The following is a 27,372-nucleotide window of genomic DNA, read 5'->3' as shown; positions in this document are numbered from 1 at the left end:
CTAAATTGCCCCCAACTGTATAGTGTCTTATTAGTCTTGTAAAATTAATGTTAAACCATTTTTTTTAATACAGTTACCCAGGCTAAAAAACAAAATATTCTTTAACTATCCCCAGAAATACATCATCCTGCTTACTATAGGTTTTTACTGTTTTGGCCCCATACTTACCTACATTTATTTTAGCGACAGTAGTTCAAAGTGTGCAGAAGAGCTGAAGTACATACTCTCTCATCACGATCATTCTCAAGCATATTGAAATTTTCAAGGTACACGCACCTTGCAGAAAACACAGTTAAGCTGACTGTGACATGTGTGAAATTCAATTACAGACCTGCTGTGGATGCATTCTGTGCAACCCAGGGAGATTGGAGGAAGCGGCAGCCAGGTGGCGACCCTGTAGGCAGCATCGAGCACAAATCACAATGGCCTGGGCAGCTGCCAAGAGCTGGGATTCTGCCATCACACAGCCCACCAACACTCCAAGAGCAGCTCATGGTCACTCATCACAGACACTCTCCATGCGTCTCTCTCTCAGTGCACTCAGGTCAGTAGAAAGAGAATGCAATACACATTGTTGGCCACTTTGCTCTATAATTCATATCCTGCTCCTAAAATAGAGTACTAGAACAGTACGCACTGTTTCATCGGTGGCTGCAAAAATAGAAGCATGCATGTGGAGTAAAAAGCTGCGGAATGGGATTCTATTCATGTTCACATGTATAATTTTGTAATTTGGATTGTCTATATTGTAATTGTATTATGTTGGTCTATTCTGTACATCTATTGCACGTCTGTCGGTCCTGGGAGAGGGATCCCTACTCATTTGCTCTTCCTGTCCATTTAAGGGGTTTGTTTGAGGATTTTTTTCTTATTTGGATTGACTGTCTAAAGGGACAGAGCGTGTCATATGCTTAACAGATTGTAAAGGCCCCTGATTTGTGATATTGAGCTCTATAGATAAAATTGACTTAACTATATTGACACATTAGAGATGACTGTGGTTTATAATGTTGAGAATATGATGTATACAGTGACATGTGCTTCAATTTCACACGTAGGTTTACTAAACTGATGTCAGAGATTTTTGAGTCTTTGATCTAGGAGTCCAAGTCAAGTCTCAATTATTTGAGTTAAAGTCCACATATTAAGCATTCAGCACTTCTTTTGTGTGGGCCTTGTTGAATGAAGTTTGTAAAGCCAAAGCTTTTAGATGAATGCCACAGTAGCTGCTGGTGCGGTCGCCATGTTTGTTGTCCTCACGCGTGACCGTGCACATCAGATATGTTATGTATTACGTGTTACATGGGTAGATTACAGGTTATGCAGTGAGGGGAATACCATTAAGCTTCCTAAAAATAAAGATTGTTCACGAGTCCCGAGTTGAGTCTGAAGTCTTTTGAGGATGAGTCTTAAGTCCAGTCTGAAGTCACTGTGTGTGCAACTCGAGTCTGAGTCTCAAACTCGAGTCCCCATCTCTGGCTGATAGGAGGGTAAACTTTAAATAGAAGTGAAATCTTTCTGGTCTATGAAGGCTCAACAAGGCAGACGTGAACTCTGCATGTACACAAGCCCAGACTTCCTACATGTGACCAAGATGCTGTGGCCCCTGGGGATCCTGGTACATCTCTTTGGCTGTTACACAACAGTTGTAAGCGATGGGAGTGTCAGTGAACAACACAAAAGGCCACAGCCAGCTCTGATAACAAGAAAATGTTACTTGGTAAACGCACATTATTTGAAGGTTAGATATTGTGTGCCATGGTCAGTAGTATCATCCAGCATCCAGTGTCTGGTGGGTCCAGTTTCTCCCAATCCCCCACTCATAAGCTGTGAGTGGCAGGCCGGCTAACCGATCTTGACACAGGAGAATCAGTCTGAGTTGAGAGGCAGCAGCCGTGGGAGCAATGCCTGCCTGCCACATTGGAGACCGTCAGCAAGACATGTCAGCCTATATTCCTGTTAAAGTCCCTAAACTGTGTTGTACTGTACTGCAACCCAGAGAGGAATTGCAAAACAAAGAAACAAACAGAAAATGAACACATTTCTGCAGTATGTTAATTTAATGGCAGAAAAAAGGATGTTTTCACAGCCTCCAATTCAACCACAGATCTTCTCTTTCTAGATTGTTGTCATTCATCAAAATTAACATTTATGCATTCAAACATTCATTCAGTGGGACCTTGCTCCTTGAGTGGGCTGCCCAAGTGCTCCTAAAAGTGCTCTCTGGGTAGTTCAAGTGCTACTTTGATGCAACCTGAAGAGTATAAATTGACAATAACCCGCTACTACTTTCAAAATGTCCCTCTTGTATATGTTGTAGCTGAAGGCTTTATTAATGTTAATAGATGATATACTAAAACTTTGTAGATCACTTACAAGTAATTAAACAAGAATTTTTGGGCTGATGCATTATCTTTGTAGCTTTTTATTTAATCAGGAAGATTCCTCCGGTAGACTGTTTGGCCTCCGACCATCTGGGAAAGGATCTGCAGTGAATCTGGACCAAAATAAATGTATTAACAACTTATTAACATTTACAACTGCCACTTTGAGAGATTATTGTAAAACATATTTGATTTATAACTTTTTAACTTTAGCCCTGTTGGTTTATTGGAAAAATAAAAAGCCATGACCCTTTACTAGGGACTTTATTAACATTTGTAACTGCAGAATTAATGGCATTAAAATGTTAGACCCATTAATCTTTGTTGAGGAGGAGAAACAACAGCAAAAACAGCAAAAGTAATTTTTCAACACAAAAGTTGTTCTTATTATTGGCTTAATCTATCAAACATTAAATTATTTATTAACCATTAGTTACAACTTAGAAACCCTTTAAAGGGTGACCTTTAACTCTTTGCGTGAGTTCTCACCACTGCCGCACAGAGAGTCTGTGCACACCACCTGTCAGAGGTTTTCCCATCATGCACTGGGCAGGGGGTATTGAAGCATCCCAGACAGGTCTCATATCTATCGCAGAGTCTGGGTTTCGTCTTGGGAAGAGAAAAATCTTTTATCATTCACATACAGTAGATTTGTTACAATAGCACACATCACGGCTATTTGCATACAGTGTGGATGTGGCTCCACACTAATATTATAACCAAGAACTGTGCACATATGGCTGGAGAATCACTGGGAACAACATTTTGGTTGCCCTCTTCAAAGAAGTTGTGTGGGCTCTGACTACTCTGCTTTGTGCTATTATAATTATTTAATTCCTCATTACGGATAATCTAGATTGTTTAACACAGCATCCTATTTTAAAGGGATTTCAGATGTCCGTTTTTATGTTTGCTTACTCACTTTCAATCAAATAGGCTGTGACTGCCACAACAGCCAACTTGTTTGTTCCTACATGACAATGCAACAATGAGCATGAGAGAGCCTGGATCAAATCCAGAACGCTGTTTCTAAAAAAGGAAGGAGTAATTAGTAAATGTCATTTGAGAGGAGTATGGCGAATTAGAAGCCTGGTGGATCATGTAATTAGGACTGGAGCCTTTTCATAGGCAGCTCAGGGAAGGACGAGGACACCACAGCAGCATCCTCTGCTGAACACTGACAGCACTACGAGATGTTACAGAAAACACCATTTGACACACACACACACAGACTGTTGTAGTTTTTTTCTTATTCTCTTGGTTCACATATCTGACCAGATGTTGTGAATGTCAGATGTGAAAAACGACGTGGATAACACGTTTGAGCTAATACTGACGATTTGGTTTTCCATAATGTGAAATCATTTTTAAATCAAATTGTATGTAATATTTTATGTTGTGTGTATGTAACAATTTAAAATGACATTTCTGTTAGTAAGTGCACTTTTGGGTGTTTTCCTTTTTTCATGTTCAAATCCAATTAGAAAAACCTATTCTAATGCAGCAAAATACATTTCATACTTACAAATGACCTGGACAATAAATACATTTTCATGAATAAAAGTGTCCAAAAGGATTCAAAAGCAATTCAAGTGTGGATTTCCACATTCCACATTAATGACTGCTGAAACTATGAGTCATTGTATTAATTGGTAGATCTACAAAATGTTAATTTTGAGAATTGATTAACCATTTCAGTCATTTATCAAGCAAAATATGGAACATATTTGATGGTACCTGATTCTTAAATATGCTGCTTTTGTCTGTTTTATATAATAATAATAATAATAATAATAATAATATTCAAGTATATTTGTTGGATAACACAAGCAATTTGAAAATGTCACCTACAGCTCAGCATTTTTCACAATTGTCTTGCATTTTACTGACTAAATAATTACAATAAATAAATCGATGCTGAAAATAATTGCTAATTGCTGCTCCAGTTTAACTTAACCATTTCACCAGAATATAAAAATCACATTTTGATTTAAATTCTTTATATTAATGCACTAATTAATAATAATAATTAATTAATGCAATGATCAGTTATGGGGGGGAAAATTCTTCATGTTGGAAAAGTGAACAGCACAGATGTCAGCTCTTCTCATTAAACAGAAATACACCCTTAGCAGTCATTATTGACACTCATGAACAACACACCCCCTCCCTCCTCTGTGAGAGGTTTCCTCTAGCAAAGACGCTGAGCCTCAGTTTGATAAAAGCAACTGAGGTGCTGCTGATTCAGATAGCACAAATTCATTGAAGTATCTACATAGTAAGGGTTACTTTCAGACATATCTGAAATGATTCAGTGATCCACAGAGCAGGATGGACTGAAACTCCCCACATTAAGCACAACAGCCCTGTTGTGCTGCACCTTGGCTCACACAGTGCAGACCAAAAATACCCTCAGTGTTATCAGCCTCTCACATGTGTGTCAATGCAAATCTATTCAAAACTTGGCAGTGTCAATTGCTTAGTCACAGCACATGTGGCTGGCATTGCGTCAGTTTATTACAAAACAAATAATTTCTCTACATCTCAGCCTGGGTGTCACTGACCACCTGTTTAAATATTTGGTTAATGTCTAACTAGTGAGTGACTAATTGAAGAAAAAAAGGGCTTGTTCAGGAAGACGCTGCAGAGCCTGCAGAGGTTTATGGCAGAAAAGATCAGAGAGAGCGCAGACAACAATGGAGATGGAGTAATAAATAAATCTCCTCACTGAGAAGTAGCTGGAGGACTGACAGCAGCAGATTAGAGACTGTGCCTTTTAAACAAATTGGGTGCTCAAAGAGGCATATTGGCTGTGTGCTCGAGCATGTTTTATAGTGCAGCTCTGTAACGACTGAGACACACAAGTCTTACAGTTCAAACATGACATCATGGTGTTTAAACAAGCTCACGCTGCAAATTTATTTTTTGCAATGACCCTTTCTAACTATTGACCTATCAACTGCTGTCTCACCCTGTATTGCACAAGCTGGACGCAGTGTTCAGAGCTACTAGAAATTAATATATGGTGTTCATTCACATCATCAAGGTGAAGTCTTTATTATGTGTTTCTGTACTGTATCATTTCTCGCAAATACTCAAAAGTTTCACTTACTGGGACACTTGATGGAATTGACCCATCGTTAAGTTTATCAATTTCAGCTGTGCTTTTCCTACTATGACAAGTTGAAAAAGGTCCATTGTTTGTTTTGTTTTTTTCACAACTATCAGCAACCATAAGCCTTTTTTATAGAAGATATTTTGACATGTCACAGTAGGAAAAGCACAGGTGTAACTTCTCAAATGAATGAAGGCTGAATTCTATTCAGCTGCTTTGGTTTGGTCATGGTACTGCGCATGCTGGCTGGCTCACTACACTTGAGTAGAACAGAGACATTGTTAATGTTATTAGTAACACCTGTGTCAAAAAGTCTGCAGTGAAGAGGGCCTACTTGTTTTCATTCATGTGATCACAGAATAAAAATGAGCTTACAGAGACTTGACGTTATTAGTAAGCCATTTCAGTGAAAATAGTCTACTTAGTGGTAATGCAACATAATTGTGAGGCCACAATTATGCCATGTCATACTGGTAGTTGTAACTGAACTAAACCTAAACACATAAAAACATAAAATATCATGGCATAAATTGTTGGCAGTAATGTAAAGTATTTGTGATTTTTAGTTGGGTTTGTAGTAAATGGGGAAAAACATGCATTAGTCATTTACACTATGTTGAGTAAAGGAATACTTTTTTCTTGTCTTTGATTTTTATTGATATGTCACTTTAGCATGGAAGTTCATTCTTGACCTTAACGTGTGACGTGTAAGTTTTTCCGATTTTAAGTTGTGAACTAAAAAATATTGTCCTCCAGTGGCTGAACTGCAACAGAAATTGACTCCTCTAGAGCTACTTTTAGTGTTTTATGTAACCACTTTAAAACTCAAAATATCTACACTGATTATTGACTTTGTCAGGAAGAATGTGCTGAACGGTGAATGACAATCAGTGAAAAAGAAAATAAGGTCCACATTTTTTTATTCAGCAGGATGTTAAATGGCTGATTTCGATTAAAGTGGATTTTTTTTCTCTTGAACGTATGTGATTCTCCATTTTTTTTCCTCTTGTATCCCCAGTATTACTTAACACTGCAGGCTTGAGAGGAAACTCAACATCTTGTGGGAACGTTCCTGTCCAAGGTCCTGAAATCTGCTTTCCCAAGCATGCGCCATGTGACTTCACCCAGCACTGCCGAGCTCAGCACCAAGCCTGCTGCTTTCTGGAGATTTCATGTGAGGAAAAGGACGAACCCCAAACCCCATTCCCTCTCATCTTGCGTTGTTTAGACTGTTTATTTTTCGCCCCCCCCTTCCGTCTTTTTTTTATCGGATAATGTGGACCTTCAAAGCGCTCGGAGTATGACACAAGATTTTAGGATGCTGGACTTGCGCTGCTAGTTTCGTTCCTCTCTTTTTACTTAAATGCCAACACGGTGAATGCGTCGGACAAAGTGGACAAGCCTGCTGGTCCGCATTCAGAAAGTCAACATTTTGTCTTTCTGGATTCTATTTTCCCTGGAGCGACTTCAGAAGGATGTAACGACCGATCCACCTTGCGCAGCTGAAGTCTTCTCATCAAAATGCAGAAGGGAATACGACTTAATGATGGTCATGTCACCTACCTGGGGCTTTTGGCGAAAAAGGATGGTACAAGACGAGGGTGCTTGAGCAAAAAAAGCTCAGACAACACGAAATGGCACACAAAGTGGTTTGCTTTGTTACAAAATATGCTCTTTTATTTTGAGAACGAGTCCAGCTCTCGACCCTCGGGATTATATCTGTTGGAGGGATGCTTATGCGACAGGGCGCCTTCACCAAAACCTTCACAGTCAGCCAAGGAGTGTTTGGAAAAGCAGGTATGGAGAGCGTGCGCACACGCACGCACGAACGAACACACACACACACACACACACACACACACACACACACACACACACACACACACACACACACACACATCTCTCTCTCCCTCTCTCTAGCACTGCTTTATTGTTTTTCAGGCTTTGTGTTAAAATATATTGACGAGGTGCAACACTTGGTGTAAAATTAGCTCCTACGCCCCAAACGCCTTTGAACTATTTTAGTCGCTAACAAAACGCTTTTCTTATGCGTATATTCTTCTTATATCCTTATATTTTAGGTCATCGCATGATGACCTAAAATCCAGCGCAGCAAAATAGCACGAGGTTCCAGATTTATGTATTGCACGTTATGTAATCCATGCATGGCATTAATGATGAGGTAACACTTACACCTAATGATATTAACATAACTGTTCTTGCACTGGGCTATGCAGTGTTTTGCTTTAGGTTGCAGCAAACCCGAGCTTTTTGATGGGATAGTTGGTGCAATGGATGTAAATGGATTTCTGTTATTTTCAGGATGATGCATTTGCATCCTAGTTGGTCACATATTTTGCTTTTGACTTTCAGTCATTATCTTTTTGACGTTTTAGGGTGGAGAGTGATATATCTAATGCTCCTTCTAATAAAACATGCACACACAAAAAAAGTTGTTGCCTCAAGGTTTCCATCTTGTGGTGAAATGATGAAACTACAGCTGAAGCTGCAAAAACAGAAGGGTGCCAGCGATCAGTCAGCTCTCATCTACGGTAGATGACCTGAATGAAATGATTCAGTCTAATACCAGAATTTGTAATTAGCATTATAGATGGTAATTATTGTATCAGTTCTTATTAGTGGTATCAAATCTTCAAGGAAGACTCTATCACACATTGTTAACACTACATGTAGCAGGATACATTTAAATCATATCTGCAAATGAAGTATCCACTCGATCTTAAAAACACTCCTCTGGCTGCTTCTTAACACAGCAAAACATGAAAGTAAGGAGTAGAAAGGTTGACAGGTCTGTTGACATTGTTATTGTATACAACCCGTCTGGGAACATAATGCTTCACTGCCACTGGCTCTCCTTTCCTCTCTCCAGGCTCTGTGCCTGGCTCTGTCGGTAGGGCTGCAGTCCAACGTGAATCCTGGCTCTTCCTGTGAACAGCTGCCTTTGTGCTGACAAAGCAGAATGCAACACACTGGCTAATGTTGTGCTCTCACAGTTGCTTTAAAGGCACCCAAAAAACCTCCCTGAAAGAATTTGGATTATTTTGTATTTTTGTCAGCAGTGCTGTTTCCAATGCATTGTGCTATTTTAAATGCATAAATGTGAACATGAACATGCTGAGAAAAGCCTGATCCATCGATGGACTGTATTCATGATAAACTTAAAGGAAGATGCTTGATTGCTTTTTCCTGTGAATCATGTTTGCTGAGAGTGAGAGCACTGAAAGGTACACAAATAATGAATGACTAAATGTGACTGATATTACGGGCTGCTGAAGAGTTACCGCTCAGTGTAAACAAACAAACATCCTTAACAAGGACAAATAAGAGTAAGAAAATATCACCTCCATCTCCTATCCCCACCTTGATTCATGGTTTTGTGCGTTTTAGCCATCCACCATAATCCCTACATTATATTTATCCTCAAATGCATTTAGCGTGAAAATAATAATGCATTTGAGCCTGAGGTCTCTATGGCAACCCTTATTTGCATCCTAAAGAATGATGCAGTTGGGAGTGGCGGGGTAACAGAGAGGATAGAAGTAGTGTCTCGCATCTCTCCTATTTATGCAAGCGCTATCTGGGCTAAATTTGTTCCTTGCAGTACCTTGAAGGGGTCAGTGTCCATTTATAGAAAACACAGCTCGCTCACACTGGGAAACAGCAGCACTTTGACCAATAACACACGAAGCTTGGTTGATTTGATACAAACTGTACTGTAAATCAAAAGATCTGACTAATACGTACCAGTGATGTAGGCATGGAGAAGGCTAACATCCAAACTAAAGATCCTCATTAAAATGAAAGCGGATGCAAGTAGAGTGATAACCAACACTTAGTGCTCCAGGGAATATACTACCGTATAGATCTCATTATAGGATTCAGGAAAGTCCTTCAGTATTGCTGCAATAAAACTAAGCTGTTTATCAGTCAGTAGCAATTATACAAGACAAAAGAATTATTCCACTCATGTCTACTGAATTATTTACCACTCATATCCACAGCACAGCAAGACTTACAAGTGAGTGTTGCCCCCATAACAAAAGATTATAGGCTATGAGAGCAAATAACACTCATGGATCTATATGATACGTTTTATCAATGCTTTATCAATCTCATATATATCTGTTCTGATCAGTAATGATTTTTAAAGGTGCATGACTCAGCCATAAACATAAAGCAGGAAGCAGACAGTTCACTTATAACATTGCCTCACACCAGACACTCACCACACTCTTAGAGAGATCATGAGGGAAAACTACAACAACATGCATGCCTCTCTGCCAGAAATAGATTTTCTTTGACGGTAGGATGAATACCTAATGAATGTGAAGATGGAAGAGCAGTCAGCCATGAATAATGATCAGTTGCAGGTTGATAGGCGCCTGTTGAACATCTGCAGGCCAAAGATTAGAGTCTGGTCTCCCTCAGCACAGCTGAAACAGTCCACAGGAAAAATGACATTTCACTTATGCGACTTGTGGTATCGTTCTATCATGGCTCACTTTATTATATTTAATATGTTTTAATAAGTAAAATATTCCATATGTTGCTCTCATCAAAAAGGCCTTCTTAAACATAATATAAACCCAAGAACTATTACATTTGGAATTAAAAGAAAGTTGCATTTATAAATGCAGGTGATGTATTATTCTTTCTTTGACATGAGAAAATGTAATTATTTTCACTATTTGTACTGTAAGATAAGTTATTTATAATATTATTATTTACTTGTTTATCTATTTAAAAGCTATTTTTAGCATCTGTTTGGACACTTTATTGTGGGGTAAAACATACTTGTACCCACTTTGCAAACCCACAAGGATCACTATATTTGGTGTAAAGGTAATGCTTGCTCTATTTACATTTGTCCAAATAGTTACAGCATTGTGTCATTTCACCAGTGTAGCATCCATGTTAAATCCTAGTAAAAATAGCAATGCTCTGTAACGAGCAAAGGTTTTGTGTAAAAAAATGTATTTAAGCCAAAATACTTAAGTATTATCAGCAACAGTGTTATTTAGTATCAAAAGTAAAAGCTATTATCATTATGCAGAATACGATACGAGGAAATTCCAAATAAAAATTTGAAAATTTGAAATCTGACCCTATCAATGACCCATGCATAATCTATGAAACCATAGTAAAAGATCTGAAATGCTAATGTAACAATAATTATAACAATAATAACAATACTAATAATACATTATTTTCAGTTGAGCTTTAGTTGCTAGGAAACAGGTCTCACATAGTTATGTAATTGGCCGTGGCTCCAGCCTCCATGTCTTATGGCATTTCCTCCTGGGAACCAGAGACATCCCAGGAACTGAGCTGGGGGAGGGTTCCCTCAGTGAGTTCCATCAATTGCAGTGGTGGGCGAGAAAGATGTGGCTTCCCCAGGCCCTGTGTGGTTTTAAATCACCCGCTTGATGTCTGCAGCAGCGAGGCAGTGGAACAAAGACAAAAGCAGTGGAGAAGCTTCATTTAAGCCCATATATAATAGATTTATCTAGAAGGTATGCAATAGTGAATGCTCCTTTCTGTGTAGAACATATAACATGTCAGGTTAATGATAGTCCTGTTGTTTCTAATAAGAACTCCACACCCTTTCTCCCTTGTTTGTTTCAGTACTATTTCACTGTCAACTTTACCCATGAAAACCAAAAGGCGCTTGAGTTACGCACAGAAGATGTAAAGGACTGCGATGAATGGGTGGCTGCAATATCACACGCCAGGTAAAGGCATACATCAGTGAAATGTGCAGACATGACAATTATAAGTTGAATTAGTCAGTAGAGGGAAAGTAATCTTGGGCTGCTCAGTCTGTAGGGGAAGTTGCCATGGTTTCATAAGTGGGGTTAAAATATAAAGAGATGACAGAAAAATGCTTTGTTCACAAGAAAAACCTGATTGCTTTGATGTGAGATGAAACTACACACACTGATGTGAAATTCATTACTCAAGCTACAATACATAACCGTGTGTGTGTGTGTGTGTGTGTGTGTGTGTGTGTGTGTGTGTGTGTGTGTGTGTGTGTGTGTGTGTGTGTGTGTGTTACAGTTACAGAAACTTGGCCAACGAGCATGAGACTCTCATGCAGAAGTATCTTCATCTGCTTCAGATTGTGGAGACGGAGAAAACTGTTGCTAAGCAACTTCGACAACAGATAGAAGATGGGGAAATAGAGATTGAAAGGCTTAAGTCAGAGGTAATACTCACTGTGATGCCTTTACACTGAGGAGTAGGGATGTAAACAAATGTGAATACATTATTCAGATTTGAACGGCTACAAACCGCAAACGCCCCCTGCCAATTGACACATTTCTTCCCACAAACATCACAACTCTTCTTCTCAGAGTCGTACCTCAGTCAGATCTAAACACACCTTGTCACAATCAGCTGAATTCACTCTTTACAGCAGTGTCAGGATCTCTGATGTGCATTGAGGATAAATCTGTTTAGAAATCATAGAAAAAAAGGCGCTCCTTATAACTTATAATTGCTCTTATTGCTTTTTTGCTCATTATTATAATTTTTTCTTCACTATCAAAGTAATCCAGTGGATTAATGTCTGTACAGTATGAACATGAACTGCTAGTAGACAAACCAGCACGATTTTCCTGATGACAATGTATCAGAATGTAAATAAAGGTTAAAGGTTAAAAGCACAGATCATTGAGGTTAACCCTCAATTACTTCTCACCAGTCCTCGCCAGATTTGTTGTGCAGTTCAGGATGAAGCTTGACTGGTGTTCCACAGCTTTCATATCATCATCATCATCTGATACTGAAGTTGGCAACTTGAGTGACTTGAGCTGAAATTAGGGACCGTCTCAAACGTGCATGCTAATAGAAAGCCCTTCAGTTTCATTTTTGTCTCTTTTTTTATCAGAGATGCTTTAGATCAACTTTATTATTCTCCAATTATATAGAATGAAAAATATAAACAACAGTAATGCATTATAGCCCATTGATTTGTATTTCCCTACTGTTCTCCTCCTGTTCTATTTCCACAAGGATTATTAATTTCCACCTGAACAATTAACAAACACATCTTTGATTTAAAAAAAAAAGTTATTATTTAATGGATACAAATATTATGTTATATTGTATGTGTTTTGTTGGCAGTTGTATATATATGTATGACAAGTATAAATGGCAGTAGAAAAGAATTTAACACCAGGGTATAGATCCAAATACACATACGTTTTGCTTTTGAAATATCCAACATTTTGTCCTTTCTGACCAAACCACAATAAGCAAGGATTGCAGGGTTTTCCATCTATAAATGGATGTGTGGCAGCCACACACAGTATCAGTCAGACCTACTGTAAATAGACTTCCTAAACTGGCACAATAATACTATATTACCACTTATTCTCATTCCTCATCGCACCAGCACAGCAAGTAAAAGCTGAACCATTGGGAAAATGATGGATTATGCTGATTATTGTTATGTTTGTCGCATATGTATGAAGAAGTGTAAGAGGACAGAAATGGAAGCACTGCATTGTCACAGAGAGAGACGTGTTCAGGCTAACCACACTCCACTTTGCATCTCCTCTCAGAAACAATGCCTCCAATAGGGCTGCGTTCCGGGCTGTAATCTTCAGATCAAATAGTCATTTTACTTTAATGTGCAAATGTGATGCTTGAAATCAATTTATGTGCTGAATATGCATGAACACGGCTTTTAAATTGCATCACTTCTATGAAATGCAATGACAATTAACACTCTTGCCGTCTACAATGTAAATGGAGACACTTAGCTTCAAAAAGTTCAAGGCAGCTCCAATCTGTCTTTTTTTCAGCAGCCTATTACCTCATGTCAACATGCAAGACAGTTTGGTTCTATTTACATGACCAATGTAAATAAATAAATATTGGTGCAGAAGTACCAGCCAAGTGAACACAGCTAGTTTAGTCAGGCTAATGTCTCAGTGTTGACAGTGCTCACAGGTCCTGTCCTGTTGACTCAGTCACTTTTTTTACATGCTGGTACAGTAAGTGAGAAGTGTGTGAGTGGGAATGATTAGTCTTTCTTGTGGTTGCCTCCGCGGCAGATCTCTGGGATGCTCAAAGACAACGAGAAGATTCACGACAGCCCTGCAGCCGCCCCAACAGATGACGACTCAGAAATCAAGAAAATCAAAAAAGTAAACACTTGAATTAAACTTGTTGCTAAATTTTACATCTTAAGATGCTGAGAAACTGACTACAGCCTTTAAAATTCCAGGTCCAGAGCTTCCTGCGAGGCTGGATCTGCAGGAGGAAGTGGAAGACAATCATCCAGGATTACATCCGTTCACCACATGCAGAGAGCATGAGGAAGAGGAACCAGGTGGTGTTCAGCATGTTGGACTCAGAGGCAGAGTACGTCCAGCAGCTTCACATCCTGGTGAACAATTTCCTGAGGCCCCTCCGCATGGCAGCCAGTTCCAAGAAACCGCCCATCACCCACGATGATGTCAGCAGCATCTTCCTCAACAGGTTGGATCCTCTTGTCCAACAGAACACTTCCATTAACTGCCTTACAAAACATAGTCATCTTAAAGGTACCCTGTGGAGTTTTTTATTTTTATTTTTTTAACACTATTAGCATTATGGAGCAATGTTATTGTGAGCAGAAGCTCGATTTGTTTATATCTCTTGGACATGCACTATTCCACGGAGCGCCAATTGGTGGCAGTAATGGGCAAGAAACGAAGAAGACTGCTAGCCAGCAAAATATATGTAAACAATGCAGATTTAAAATCACAAATCACCTTTTCAAATGTTTTATAAGGAAGGAGATGTATGATCTCAAGGATACATAAAATGTATTTCTTACGTGATACTTTTACAGTAAAAAAAAAACATTTAAACATTTAAAGGTTATAAGACTTAGTGACATTCTATTTTAACCTCAATATAAGCAAAATTCCTATTAAGAAAGATCAGAAATGAAAAAATGTGAGCTGTACAAGCTATATGCAGTCTATTGGATTATCTAGGATTCTCTTATATGAAGTTCAAGGTTCCAGATTGAGTTTTGTGTCCCATTAGACAAATCTTTGCCAAACACACAGACATTACAATGAAGACAGTAATCTACACACACACCCCTATTGGCCTATTCCAAATCCACCCACACACTCATCCAAGCACATTCATGCTCAAAACCTGCACACCCATGCTCTCGTTGGTGTCAGGGCTTCTTTCATCACAACTTCACTGGATTTGGGCAGAATTATGAATACAAACTCTGTATTTGTTTGAGAAGTTAATCATTTTTTCTCTCTTTTTTTGTCAGCGAAACTATCATGTTTCTACATCAGATATTTTATCAAGGTCTAAAAGCCAGAATAGCGAGCTGGCCAACATTAGTGCTGGGTAAGAAACATTTTCATTTCATGACTTTTTTCATAACCATTGTGAAGCTGGTTCAGTGTGAGTGCCAAATATGATTAAAGATGAATGGTGAATTACTCCACAGTATTGTTTGTGTCCTTGTGACAGTAAAGTATCTTGGTACTGATCTCTCTAAAGCCGACCTGTTCGACATCCTGCTGCCCATGCTGAACATCTACCAGGAGTTTGTGAGGAACCACCAGTACAGCCTGCAGATCCTGGCTCACTGCAAGCAGAACAGAGACTTTGACAAGCTGCTGAAGCAGTACGAGGCTAAGCCCGACTGTGAGGAGAGGACTCTGGAGACCTTCCTCACCTACCCCATGTTCCAGGTGAGCTCATTTGTCTCACAGATATACACAAGAAATAAAGGCAGACCCATTTATTTGCTGCAGAGCTGCAGCCTGGAGCCAGATTTTGGCATTAATTCTGAGCCCTCGCCGCCATTCTGGGCCAAGTTCTTCCTTCCATATAGAAATGTTACCCTTGGGCCGTATAATTCACCAACTTAATACTAGTTGGCTATAGCTATGCCAATAAACCCAGTTGTAGCTGTCTGTAATGTGGTTTTGTTTTCGCGATATTCAAAGTTGGATGTCTATTAAAGGCACTGTCTGTGATCCAAATGTAAACAAAAGGACAGGCCTGTCACCAACATGCTTATAAGTGGAATCTGCTCTCACTTCCAAAACATGTTAACTATAAATATTCTTGAATATTGCTTATATAGTGTACCTATAATTTATATGGCTTACCCAGAGTATATTCTGACATTGGACAGCGAACTGCCCACATTTTAACCTCTATTCCACCGCTATTAATACATGTTAATAGCAATTTTCAGTTTTTATTTATTGCTCTCAAAGCATATCATAGACTTATTTTAATTACAATTAAGCTGCAGTGCATAACCTTGAGATGCACTGTTTCAGTTGCTCTATAATCTAAGGTGATGATGAAAGATGAGCCCAGTCTCTGGAGAAACCTGCTGCACAACTCATGGTAAATATGTCAAATGGCAAATACCACATATGATTTAACAATAATTGTAACCAAATTGGTGAATTTCCATTTCATGTGTTCTGGGCTCTATTCTGGCCATCATGGCTCATCCAAAGACCTGATCCATTTACTCTCTGAGTGATGTCCCATATTGTAGCATCACTGATCAAGAACAGAAACAGCAGGCATGTGTCTGCTTTTGCTCAGAATATCCCTGTAGTGTTTTTCATATCTATGAAAAGCGGTTGTTTTTTGGAGCTCAGGCTTTAATAATGGCTCCTTTCTGGCAAGGCACGCAGTTTCCCGACAGTCCGCTCTGCTGGGGCCTACTGCAGGCTGTGCTGTGTTGATAATAAATTTTGCTGATGAGTGTAGATTGTGCTCTCCACTGATCTACTTCTCATTAGTGTGCATGCACGTCGGCACGTGCATGTAAGCTCTTATATTTGAGTGTGACTCCCCTGTTGCTTTCTGTTTTGTCTCTGTAGATTCCCCGCTACATTCTTACGCTCCACGAACTTCTGGCCCACACTCCCCATGAACACGTAGAGAGAAACAGTCTGGACTACGCCAAATCTAAGCTGGAGGAGCTTTCCAGGTACTTCTGTATCAACAATTCCTCAGATTTCATTCAACCACATGGGTAATTTGTTCCTACCATCTAATACAATCCACAATAGCATTTCCCAAATAAGCACCCCTACTGGTGGCAGGAGATCAACACACCCCCATTATACATAACCATTGCAGTTTTAAGGTCTGTTAAATGTTGTGAAAAGGTCACAGTTTGGTTAGGTTTAGGCAACAAAACTACTTGGTTAGGTTTAGGAAAAGATTGTGGTTTCGGTCAAAATAAGTATGTTCGTTACGTAACTTCAGTTATGTACGTGACGTAGTTTAATATTACATAGCATAATGTAGTTACGTACTTAACTTATGTAAGTACTTTCACAACATTTACTTTTAGTTTTATATGGGAACAGAACAACCTGGGTGAAAGTCCTTTGTTTGATTGACCCCTCCACCGCAACCTACTCAAGACGCAGACTTTGTCACTCTTTATCTTACGTTACTTGACTTCCTCCTTTACGTCCATCATAATTACTCCATTGAAGGCTACCCAGATGACTGTATTAACTTTATTACATATTTATATAAATAGAAATATGGCAAATGGACAGTCACTGACTCAGATTTTACTGAGGGTTACTGAGTCCTATATAGATTAAATGAGAATAATTAAATGTTCCTTTTCCCTAGAATCATGCACGATGAAGTGAGCGAGACCGAGAACATCAGGAAGAACCTGGCAATAGAGCGCATGATCATAGAGGGCTGCGAGATTCTCCTCGACACCAGCCAGACATTTGTAAGACAAGGTAACGCCTGCCTGCTGTACTTTAGATCCCAGCAAAGAAACCTCCAATTCCACAGAAAAGCAGACTTGTAAGAGGGGGGATTTCCTGTCCCTCCTTACCTGTCTGACAGCCTGATCTCACATCTTCAGCACTGTATTGAGGGGAAAATACTGCATTACAAAGAAGATATCTCTCTCTCTGGGGAACAATGTGTACAGGTTTTAGTTTCCAAGTGTAATTAGACTGTTCAGAGGCAAACTGATGATGAATCTGGGACTGTAAATGTCACACGTCCCCAACAGGCCTTGATGGATGAGGAGAGGGAAAACCGAAATGGTACATTATTAATCCTTAGTATCTCATGTGACTCTACATGTATTCATATGTAGAAGAAGGCTAGTCAAGCAATGTCATATTGATTATTTCTTTTATTCAGTTCCTCCACTGCCAGCTCCTTATGTTCCTTTTTTCAATCCCCTGTCCTTGCTTCTTTTTCACTTATACACTCTTTTATTCCTAAAAAAGATTTATTATTTATTCCTATTTATATACAGGGTCTCTCATCCAGGTGCCGATGAGCGAGAAGGGCAAGATCACCCGTGGGCGACTAGGCTCTCTGTCTCTGAAGAAGGAAGGAGAGAGGCAGTGCTTTCTCTTCTCCAAGCATTTAATCATCTGCACCAGGGGTTCTGGGGGAAAGCTTCATCTCACCAAGGTGTGCCTGCGCTGCTGAGCTAGCAGTGAAGCTGCTTCTCATTTCAAACATCACAATCTTACGGCGCCACCAAAAACCCTGGAATCTCTGAGCTAATTTGAACGGATTGACTGAGATGAAAGCTACAGGGTTAGCGATGTTGTGGCTTTTATCAGTGGCAATGACCGCTGGAGCTAGACACACTCATACAAGCCTGCAAACACACAAGCCTGCACACACAAACACACACACACACACACACACACACACACACACACACACACAAACACACACTCTCTCTCACACACACACACACACACACACACACACACACACACACACACAGGCTCACATGTTTGAAAGCAGCTGCTTGATGTCACTTTGATGTGTAATGTAATGGAGTGGTGGTGTATTATTACTCCACATTACTCAACATTACAAATGGAGAGTGTTGTTTGGGGTCCAAGATGAGACCAAAAAGCTTTCAACTGAAGGCCTTACATAAACTTACAGTAAAATTATATTCTTCTTGTGAGATGTTTCAACATCAATAAATGCTTTTTTGGCATCACTTTTCAAGTTGATATGGCAAACTTGTTAGCAGGTATCACAGAAAGAAAGAAAAAAAGCTGAAAGACTTAAGGGTTGATGGCAGTGGCCCAATCTGCAGCTGGCCAACCGTTTTCTGCCCAACAAAGGTTCAAGTGCATTTGTCAATCTATATAGAAAGAAAACTGGTATGTGCTATGACTGTTCACTTGTTCAGTGTGTTTTGGTAAGAATTTTAGAGCTGATGTTAATGACACCTTGCATTTGATTCTTGTCCCTTTGACAAAGGGATAGAAACAGCATATAAATGAAAAGGTAAAAGTAGTTTTAATTACATTCATATAGGCAGTAGAGTTGCAGATGAGCCTTTTTCTAATTCTAAAATTCACAGTATAGCACCCTAATGATGAACCTTGAATTTTTTAGTGTAATGTACAGTATACTATAGCTGCAATGTAAGAGCATGAGTGAAGAAACTAAATATATATTGTATTGTATGTTGTTTCCAGAATGGAGTAGTCTCGCTTATAGACTGCACTCTTATGGAGGACCCTGAGGGGACAGATGATGAGTGTGAGTGTTTTATTCATGTAGCAGCTTACAGAGATATGCGTAATATCTACCATGTGTGCTAATGTACGTATATAATGTAGATATTACTAGTGTGTGCCTGAATTTATTAATATTTTATATTGCATATTTGGAACAGTTGCAAATGTGCTCCAAAGGCAAGCAGTGCCACTAGAAAAGAATACAGACTCAACATGAATGTCAAATAATGATGTTAATGCAGATACAGTATAAACACTTGAAATGTATGCATTTTTAGGGAGCAAGAGATAGAGAAAATGACATCTAGTTATGTCTTTGTGTTCGCCTCAAAGCCAAATCAGACAAGAGTGGCCAAGATATGGAGCACCTGGACTTCAAGATTGTCGTGGAGCCAAAGGACAGCCAGTCATTCACAGTCATCCTGGTGGCCTCCTCGAGGCAGGAGAAGTCTGCATGGAACAGTGACATCAGCCAGGCACGTCAACACGCATCACAGTCTCCAGTAGACAGAGGAGAAGCCGAAGATGTCGGCAGGAAGCCTGCACGTTACAGAACTCACTAACATTTCTTATGTCCTTTCTTTTTACTTCTACTGCATCTGTCCCACAGTGCATAGACAACATCCGCTGCAATGGGCTGATGATGAACGCCTTCGAAGACAATTCCAAAGTCACAGTGCCACAGATGATCAAGTAAGCCTTGTTTTTTTTGTATATGCAACTCTTTCCCTTTGCATCCATTTCTAATTTTGTTTGTCTTTTTTATTTTCTGAGCAGGTCAGATTCAAGTCTGTACTGCGATGATGTGGACATCCGCTTCAGCAAGATGATGAACTCCTGCAAGGTGCTACAGATCCGCTACGCCAGCGTTGAGCGCCTGCTGGAGAGACTGACCGACCTTCGTTTCCTCTCCATCGACTTCCTCAACACCTTCCTGCACTCCTATCGTGTGTTCACCACCGCTGATGTGGTGCTAGACAAGCTCATCACCATCTACAAGAAGCCCATCAGTGCCATCCCTGCTCGGTGAGTCACTTTACATGTGGACAGATTTGAATGTTGTAAAGTTGTTGATGGCACTACTGTAAAATAGACAAACACATCTTACAGTATTTGATACCTTGGCATTCCTCCAGACTTTACCATGCTGCATAAATATGAGATTGATCTATTTGTCGTCCTCTCATGAATGCAATGCATGTGCAGGAACCAAGGAGCTTGCAGGTTGAACTTTTAGGTTTTACTACAGCAATATGACTTATTTCTTACTGTTTTTATAGCCAGAAGTGATGAATTTGTTTTTACATAGTTTTTACATATAAAGAAGGTTAGTTTCACAGGAATCTCACTTCAATCATGAGGGCAATACATGTTCTAGGCTACTGTCTAGCAACTCTTACAAATAGCATAAAACAACAATAGAATTCTTTCTATTGTTGTGTTATGCTATTTGTAGATAGATAGATAGATAGATAGATAGATAGATAGATAGATAGATAGATAGATAGATAGATAGATAGATAGATAGATAGGTAAAATGTGAGTCTAGCTGGTGTTCAGAAATATTTGTTATTGTTGCGTTACATGTGACAGAATTAGTGTTCACATACTGTATGTGAAACTGGAACGGTTAAGTCCAGTGATTTCCAGAGCTTTATGTGTGCATTTGGGGAGTTTGTTTTGTTGGTTGCACAGAGAAGCAGCAGATGGAGCAGTAGAGGAAGACCAGCTCCATGATGCTTAAGTATTCCTGTGTGTGTGTGTGTGTGTGTGTGTGTGTGTGTGTGTGTGTGTGTGTGTGTGTGTGTGTGTGTGTGTGTGTGTGTGTGTGTGTGTGTGTGTGTGTGTGTGCTTACACGCACGCGTGTGTGCATGTGTGTTTGTGTGTTCAGTGGTTGAAAGCAGTAATTGGGTCCAGTCTCTCCTGCCTGCCTGGGAGTGTCTCAACTGGGCTCTGTCGCTCTATGGCAACCAACATCGGTACTGCAGGACCCCACCCTTCCCTTCCTCCCCTCCCTCCCTCTCTCCTTGTCTGCAAAAGATCCATAGTGTGAAATATTGACGGAGTGTTGCAGCGGGGCTAACTCGCTGCTCCACAGGCCTAGAGCGAGGGACCCACTGTGGGGTTCAGATCATAGGGAGCTCCCCATGCCCACGCCCTGCAGCATGCTCTCCCATGGTGCTTGTCATGTCACTGTGTGAGACACCTACACTTGGCTGCTTGTGTCAGCAGTGGCCATGCGCACTATCACTCGCTGTGCTATTTATGGGAACCCGTGAGGTCGCCAGAAGGGTGGCAGGGAGTGGGAGAGGTTTTCTGCAACACTGCAGCTTGTATCCTGCTTTAAAACAATGAGACTACTGGTTGCTGTGCTAACTTGGTTTGCATGAATTATTTAGGAGATGTTGTGTATTTAGCTAAGCTCTTAAAACATAGAGAATATTTTCCAAATATCAAGGAAACATATTCCTATATCCTAAATTCAAATGCATTTATCATCCCTTGATGCAGGTCCCTGGAGTTGTTCTTTGCCAGCAGCCAGAACAGTAAGTTCTTGTATGGAGAGCCTCCCAGCTCCCCCAGGGCCAGCAGAAAGTTCTCCTCCCCACCTCCTCTCGCTATCGCCAAGAATTCATCCCCAAACCGCCGGCGCAAGCTCTCCCTCAACATCCCTATCATCACTGGGGGCAAAGCTCTTGACCTTGCTGCCCTCAGCTGCTCCTCAAATGGCTATGCAAGCATGTACTCTTCCATGTCCCCATTCAGCAAGACCACCTTGGACATCAACAAACTGTACGTGTCCAGCCCTACCTCAAGCAAAATCCCTGATGAGGGAGAAGACAAGAAGGACAAGGTGGAGGATACCTTAGTGAGCAAACAAGGTAGGTCAGCAAGATCCAATCATCATCAAAATAATCCATGTTCTAATGCTTTTATTGATCTGTGTAATTTTGTTATGATACAGATCACTCTGTACGAGAAGAAAGTGACATTGATCAAAACCAGAGTGATGATGGGGACCCAGAAGCCTCTCCTATCAAATCACCAACCACTCCAAAAAACATCAAATGCAAAAACTCCTCAGGTACATTGTGTCCTAAACATGTGCAGTGACATAACATGCCACAGCCAGTTCCACATTCATTAGAACCCTCTACACATTTTGTTTGACCACAGTAACAGACTACGTAATAAAACAAAGCTTGTAGCTGAAAATAGGCCAAAGTTTACTGTATGTAGGTTGTGGATTAATTGTTTTAAATGTAAATTTTAGCCCTGACTTTGTTTAAAGAAAACAACAACCTACCACTGTCAAGCGTAATTCATATCAAATATAAATTGGTTGATGGTTATGATCATGTGGGGAAAGCCAATGCTTGGCTTCAGTAGGTGTTAGGGAAACTTGTGTCATAGCAACTACATCAGGAGCACGTTTTCCCTTCCGCCCCCACTAATGAGGCTTTTTCACTGCAGCCAAGATGATCTGTGATTTCTAAATCTAACAAAATCACACAATAGATTTGAAAGGAATCTATCGTGTGAAGTAAAGAGTTAAATGAAATTGTGAAGCAGCGGTGTAGAGTTCTTAGCTGCTCATGATCTGTCTATGTTCCCCGGATTTAAACATAGCAGACTGCAGAGAATCTGTTGATTCCTCTGTTATGCTGATATTTGGTGGCTATATTTAGCTGCAACCATCTTGAATATCAACGCCTCTTGTAAAGGAAAGTCTGGAGGGAAACTGTTGTCCTGGCCTGTAGTGCCCCCTAGCGGACGCTTGTGTAACAAAAGCAGGTCATTCTGCAGTCTATACAGATTCAGTTATACTCAGTAATATAAATAATAGTTTTATGTACATTTTGAGTTACATGTCCTTCCTCAAACTAACCACCCATTTCATTTACATGCCACCAAAATCAAGCCCTTGCCAGTTTCTGGAGAGTTATTTTCTCTTCATCTGTGCTTCTCTGTAGAGTTCTCCCTGTTTTCCTACAACAACGGCATGGTAATGTCCTCGTGTCGAGAGCTGGACAACAATCGCAGTGCCCTGTCTGCTGCCTCTGCCTTTGCTATTGCTACAGCCGGAGCCAATGAGGGCACACCCACGAAGGAAAAATATCGGCGGATGTCCCTAGCCAGTACTGGTACACGCACTTATTCACTATTCCATTAGGCCTAATCTCCAGTTTCAGTTACAGGTTAACATAACCAAATTGTTAACCTTGCAAAAATTGCAAAACTGCACCACGTCAGCTCAACTGATATTAGGTGTATGGATTCTCCAAACTTTGTTGCTCTTTGCCAAAGCCGTATGTAACTTAGTGATGAGAGCTTTATGTAAAAACTTACTTAATATGTTTTCTGCAGGCTTCCCAACAGATCAGAGAAATGGAGACAAAGAGTTTGTGATCAGACGAGCAGCGACCAACAGAGTCCTGAATGTCCTGAGGCACTGGGTGTCCAAACACTCTCCGGTAAAACATCCCCACACACTTCAAGGCACATTTATAGGAACAGTTCGTAACTTGCTGGAACACTGCCATGTTAACACTGGATTTGTTTACCTATTCATATACTGATTAATTTTCTCTTTTCACGTTGATTCTGTAAGTTGGCTATTGTAGCAGGGAAACTCGAATTTTACACAAAATGTTTCAATTTCTTTATATGTGTGTAAGTGGAGAAACAATAATTTTGTCTAAACATAAAACTTGATTTCCATCATCCAATCAGTACAAAGTACTGAAAAATTAATAATAATGTGAAATTAAATAAAATGAAGATTCCTCAGAACTGTAGTGATTTCATGCATGTCCCAGGATGCCTTTGGCCGATCAAAAAAAATAGCTGCTGAACCGTGAAGAATGATATCATTGTGCATAGTCTCATGTATCTTTGGTAACGTGGTATGCAGAACACATTTTCATTGCATACAAAATGGCATATGTTCCACCTAGTTATATATTGCACAGAGAGCCCTTTCTTTGCAGACTGTTGAATGTCCCTTTTTGTCAATAACAGATGAAGAAGTAGACAAAAAGCTAAGCTAAAATTGGGTCACTACAGAGTAAAACACATTTTAAAATAAAATCTAAAAAGCAAAGAATATTACAAATTGGGGATTGATGATGAAAGTAATTATACAATAGTTTTCAAGCCACCTGTATGTGTGCTGTCCGTCCCTCTCCAGGACTTTGAGAGTAACAATGAGCTGAAGACAAAAGTTATTGTCTTCCTGGAAGAGGTGATGCATGACCCCGAGCTGTTGACCCAGGAGAGGAAAGCAGCAGCCAACATAATCAGGTACGGTTTGTGTGACTACAATTTATTAAACCCAACATTTGAAAATGCGTATTATACTGTAGCTACATATTATAGCGCTTGACCTTCGGTTACTGTCTGTCAGGACTCTAACTCAGGAAGATCACAGTGACAATCAGATCACCCTTGAAGACGTGACACAGCTGGTGAGTGAAGTCAGCTGCTGTTAATAAATGTTTAGTGTGGAGCTGTTTTTAAAGCCACAGGAGGTAAGATGGTAACAAAAATATTTAAATACATCCACATTTATACAGGTCAAGCAACAGCATAATGTGAGGCTATGATGGAGAAGAGCACCTCATCTACATTAGGGCTGCAACTATTGATTATTTTCTGTATCGGTTATTCGCTTGAAATCTATGAAATGGCGGATTTCCATGAGTAAAAGGTGCATCTCCAAATGCCTTTTTTTCTGACCAACAGTCCAAAACCCAAAGAAGACTAAGAAGACCAAGAAATATTCCCATTTGAGAAGCTGTAACCAGAGAATCTGTGGCATTTTTGCTAACAAAAAAAGTTTCTTGATCAATTATTAAAACTGTTTCTCGACTAATCTAATTAATCAACAAGTCATTTCAGCTCTACCAACATTAACCGAGAAGCAGATTGCACACTTGCAGTGAAATTCTAAGGTCTTGTATATACATTCCTCTACCCAGAGAAAGTGAAAAATCTAAATCATTAAAGCATTGCCAAGTCTAAAGAAAGCTTGACAAACGTCGTGTTTTGGGAGAAAGCAATCACACGTGAGCATGAGCATTCTGGTGTCATTTACCAACAACATCATATTAACTGTAAAGTATTTACTGTATGTTCTGTTTTTTACTTACATGCCACTTTGTGCTAGGTTGCCTGGTACAAATTTAATCATTTCCTTTCTGTTTTCTTTCTCCTAGATGGGAGAAGGAAAGGTCGAGCCCTTTGAGAGCCACTCTGCATTAGAGATCGCAGAACAGCTCACTCTGCTGGACCACCTGGTGTTTAAGGTCATCCCGTATGAGTGAGTGCCATCACACATCCCAGCTGTACATGTCTGTGGCCAAGAAGACCACATGGACCAATACAGTGTTTTTTGTATCTGTTACCAGGGAATTCTTTGGACAAGGCTGGATGAAGAATGACAAAAATGAGAAGACACCGTACATCATGAGAACAACAAAGCACTTCAATGATGTATGTTTTAATCAACAAACCCCTTACGCAACGCGTCTTCTGTAACTTTTAGTGAGTGTCAAATAATTATAATTAACCATTTGTTTCTCTCTTTCCTCTGCAAGATAAGCAACCTTATTGCCACAGAGATCCTGCGCTGTGAGGACGTGGTCACACGAGTGGTGGTCATAGAAAAATGGGTGGCTGTAGCCGACATCTGTCGCTGTCTCCACAACTACAACGCAGTGCTCGAGATCACCTCCTCCCTCAACCGCAGCTCTGTTTTTCGCCTCAAGAAGACCTGGCTCAAGGTTTCCAAGCAGGTGTGTATCTGTCTATGTATTGTGTGTTAAGCTTTTTCCTCCTAATGTGCTTAGAGTTATCATTCATTGTGTTCTCAATAACCTTTTTTTTCTTCCAGACAAAAGGATTGATTGACAAGCTGCAGAAGCTGGTCTCATCAGAGGGAAGGTTCAAAAACCTGAGAGAGGCTTTGAAGAAGTGAGTTCAGTTCAAGGACATAGTTTTGTACTGGATCAATAAAGCAAGCGTGCAGTGCAAGTGAATGATGTGTGTGTGTGTATGTGTGTGTGTGTGTGTATGTGTGTGTTTTTCCCACCAGCTGTGATCCTCCCTGTGTGCCCTATCTGGGGATGTACCTCACAGACCTGGCTTTCATTGAGGAGGGAACACCAAACTACACCGAAGACAACTTGGTCAACTTCTCAAAGATGAGAATGGTAAGATTTTCAGTGTCCTGTCGAGGCTTAGTGCAAGTGTGTGTTTTACTGTCAGAAATGGACATCCTGTTTCTCACGTTTTACAGATTTCTCACATCATCAGAGAAATCAGGCAGTTTCAGCAAACAGCATACAAGATTGACCTGCAACCAAAGGTAAATGAATACCAAAACTGTATACAATAAGTGGTGCGCAACCATTCTGTCTTGTGACACCCTAAATGAAAAGCTGCGATGCATAGTCATTGCTTTATTTAAAGGGGTCATGAACCAAAAAGGTTGGGAACCACTGATGTAGACAATGAACAATAGTGGCTGCCTTAGCTGTTTAGTATTGTTTGAAAAGTGTAAAGATTTATTTTAATGAAAAAAAACTTTAACCTTTTTTAACCTTTTTCTTTTTAAAATGTTCCAGGTAACCCAGTATCTACTGGATAATAGCTTTGTTCTGGATGAAGAAAGTATGTACGAAGCCTCACTCAGAATTGAGCCTAAAGTGCCCAACTGATGGGGTGTGAACTGAAGTTCATCCTCCTCATAATTTTCTCTGTTAATATTACACACCAGTTAACAACTTTTGTATAGTTGTACATGTTTAAGATATTTGCTCTTCTGTACAGTAGATGTTTAAGGTTGTTTGTTACTGTTGCCATGATGCCACCTGCTTTAAGTTTTTTTTTTTTTTTTTTTCCTTTGGGGTATTTCAAGCATAATAACAGAGGTCCCTTTAGGTGCACACAACTGTGTTTTCTTAGTGACCAATGACATTATTTTGCATCATTTCATACTGTTTTGACTTTGCACTTTCTGAGCACCTGTGCCGCTGGCCGTTTCTTGAGTTTTATCGGTGACTGAGTTTCTCTGCAACCAATGTAGCATTGTAAAAATGTAACTGCATCAAATCAGGTAAAAGTACGGAGAAGCACTTGATTTAAAGATAGGGAACGATGATCAGTGGAGATGACAGCGAGGTACCTGAAGCATAACTGTTTCCGTCTCTTCCCATACCAAAACAAGAGGGATTTGTTTCTTCATTTCTTTTTGCTCACTACTCTGAAGTCAGAGGTTCCCAACCGCTTTTATATTGACAGAGTTAT

The 27,372-nt window shown here is 39.9% G+C and overlaps 1 protein-coding gene across 1 annotated transcript; it reads left to right on the top strand.

Annotated features, from left to right (window-relative positions):
- Positions 1 to 7,020: 7,020 nt before the first annotated feature.
- Positions 7,021 to 26,799, top strand: rasgrf1 (Ras protein specific guanine nucleotide releasing factor 1). The gene is made up of 27 exons (XM_028586041.1): positions 7,021 to 7,296; positions 11,146 to 11,252; positions 11,578 to 11,725; positions 13,581 to 13,673; positions 13,754 to 14,007; positions 14,810 to 14,889; positions 15,046 to 15,239; positions 16,398 to 16,507; positions 17,170 to 17,288; positions 17,822 to 17,982; positions 19,020 to 19,083; positions 19,395 to 19,537; positions 19,672 to 19,754; positions 19,839 to 20,087; positions 21,574 to 21,944; positions 22,028 to 22,147; positions 23,037 to 23,207; positions 23,431 to 23,537; positions 24,254 to 24,366; positions 24,470 to 24,534; positions 25,288 to 25,384; positions 25,473 to 25,557; positions 25,662 to 25,859; positions 25,958 to 26,037; positions 26,159 to 26,276; positions 26,363 to 26,431; positions 26,691 to 26,799. The coding sequence occupies exons 1-27, from the start codon at positions 7,021 to 7,023 to the stop codon at positions 26,781 to 26,783; spliced, it is 3,768 nt and encodes a 1,255-aa protein (XP_028441842.1). The 3' UTR covers positions 26,784 to 26,799.
- The last annotated feature ends 573 nt before the right edge of the window (positions 26,800 to 27,372 follow it).

Source organism: Perca flavescens, chromosome 8 (assembly GCF_004354835.1).
Source record: "Perca flavescens isolate YP-PL-M2 chromosome 8, PFLA_1.0, whole genome shotgun sequence".
Lineage (NCBI taxonomy): Eukaryota > Metazoa > Chordata > Actinopteri > Perciformes > Percidae > Perca > Perca flavescens.
Note: the sequence above shows the minus strand (reverse complement) of the source record. Positions and strands in the feature narration are given on the sequence as shown.

Coding starts and splice junctions, on each gene's coding strand:
- rasgrf1 (XM_028586041.1), top strand. CDS start 7,021: ATGCAGAAGGGAATACGACTTAATGATGGTCATGTCACCTACCTGGGG. Junction 11,726..13,580: donor TTGAAAGGCTTAAGTCAGAG/GTAATACTCACT, acceptor CCTCCGCGGCAG/ATCTCTGGGATGCTCAAAGA. Junction 25,558..25,661: donor CAACAAAGCACTTCAATGAT/GTATGTTTTAAT, acceptor TTCCTCTGCAAG/ATAAGCAACCTTATTGCCAC.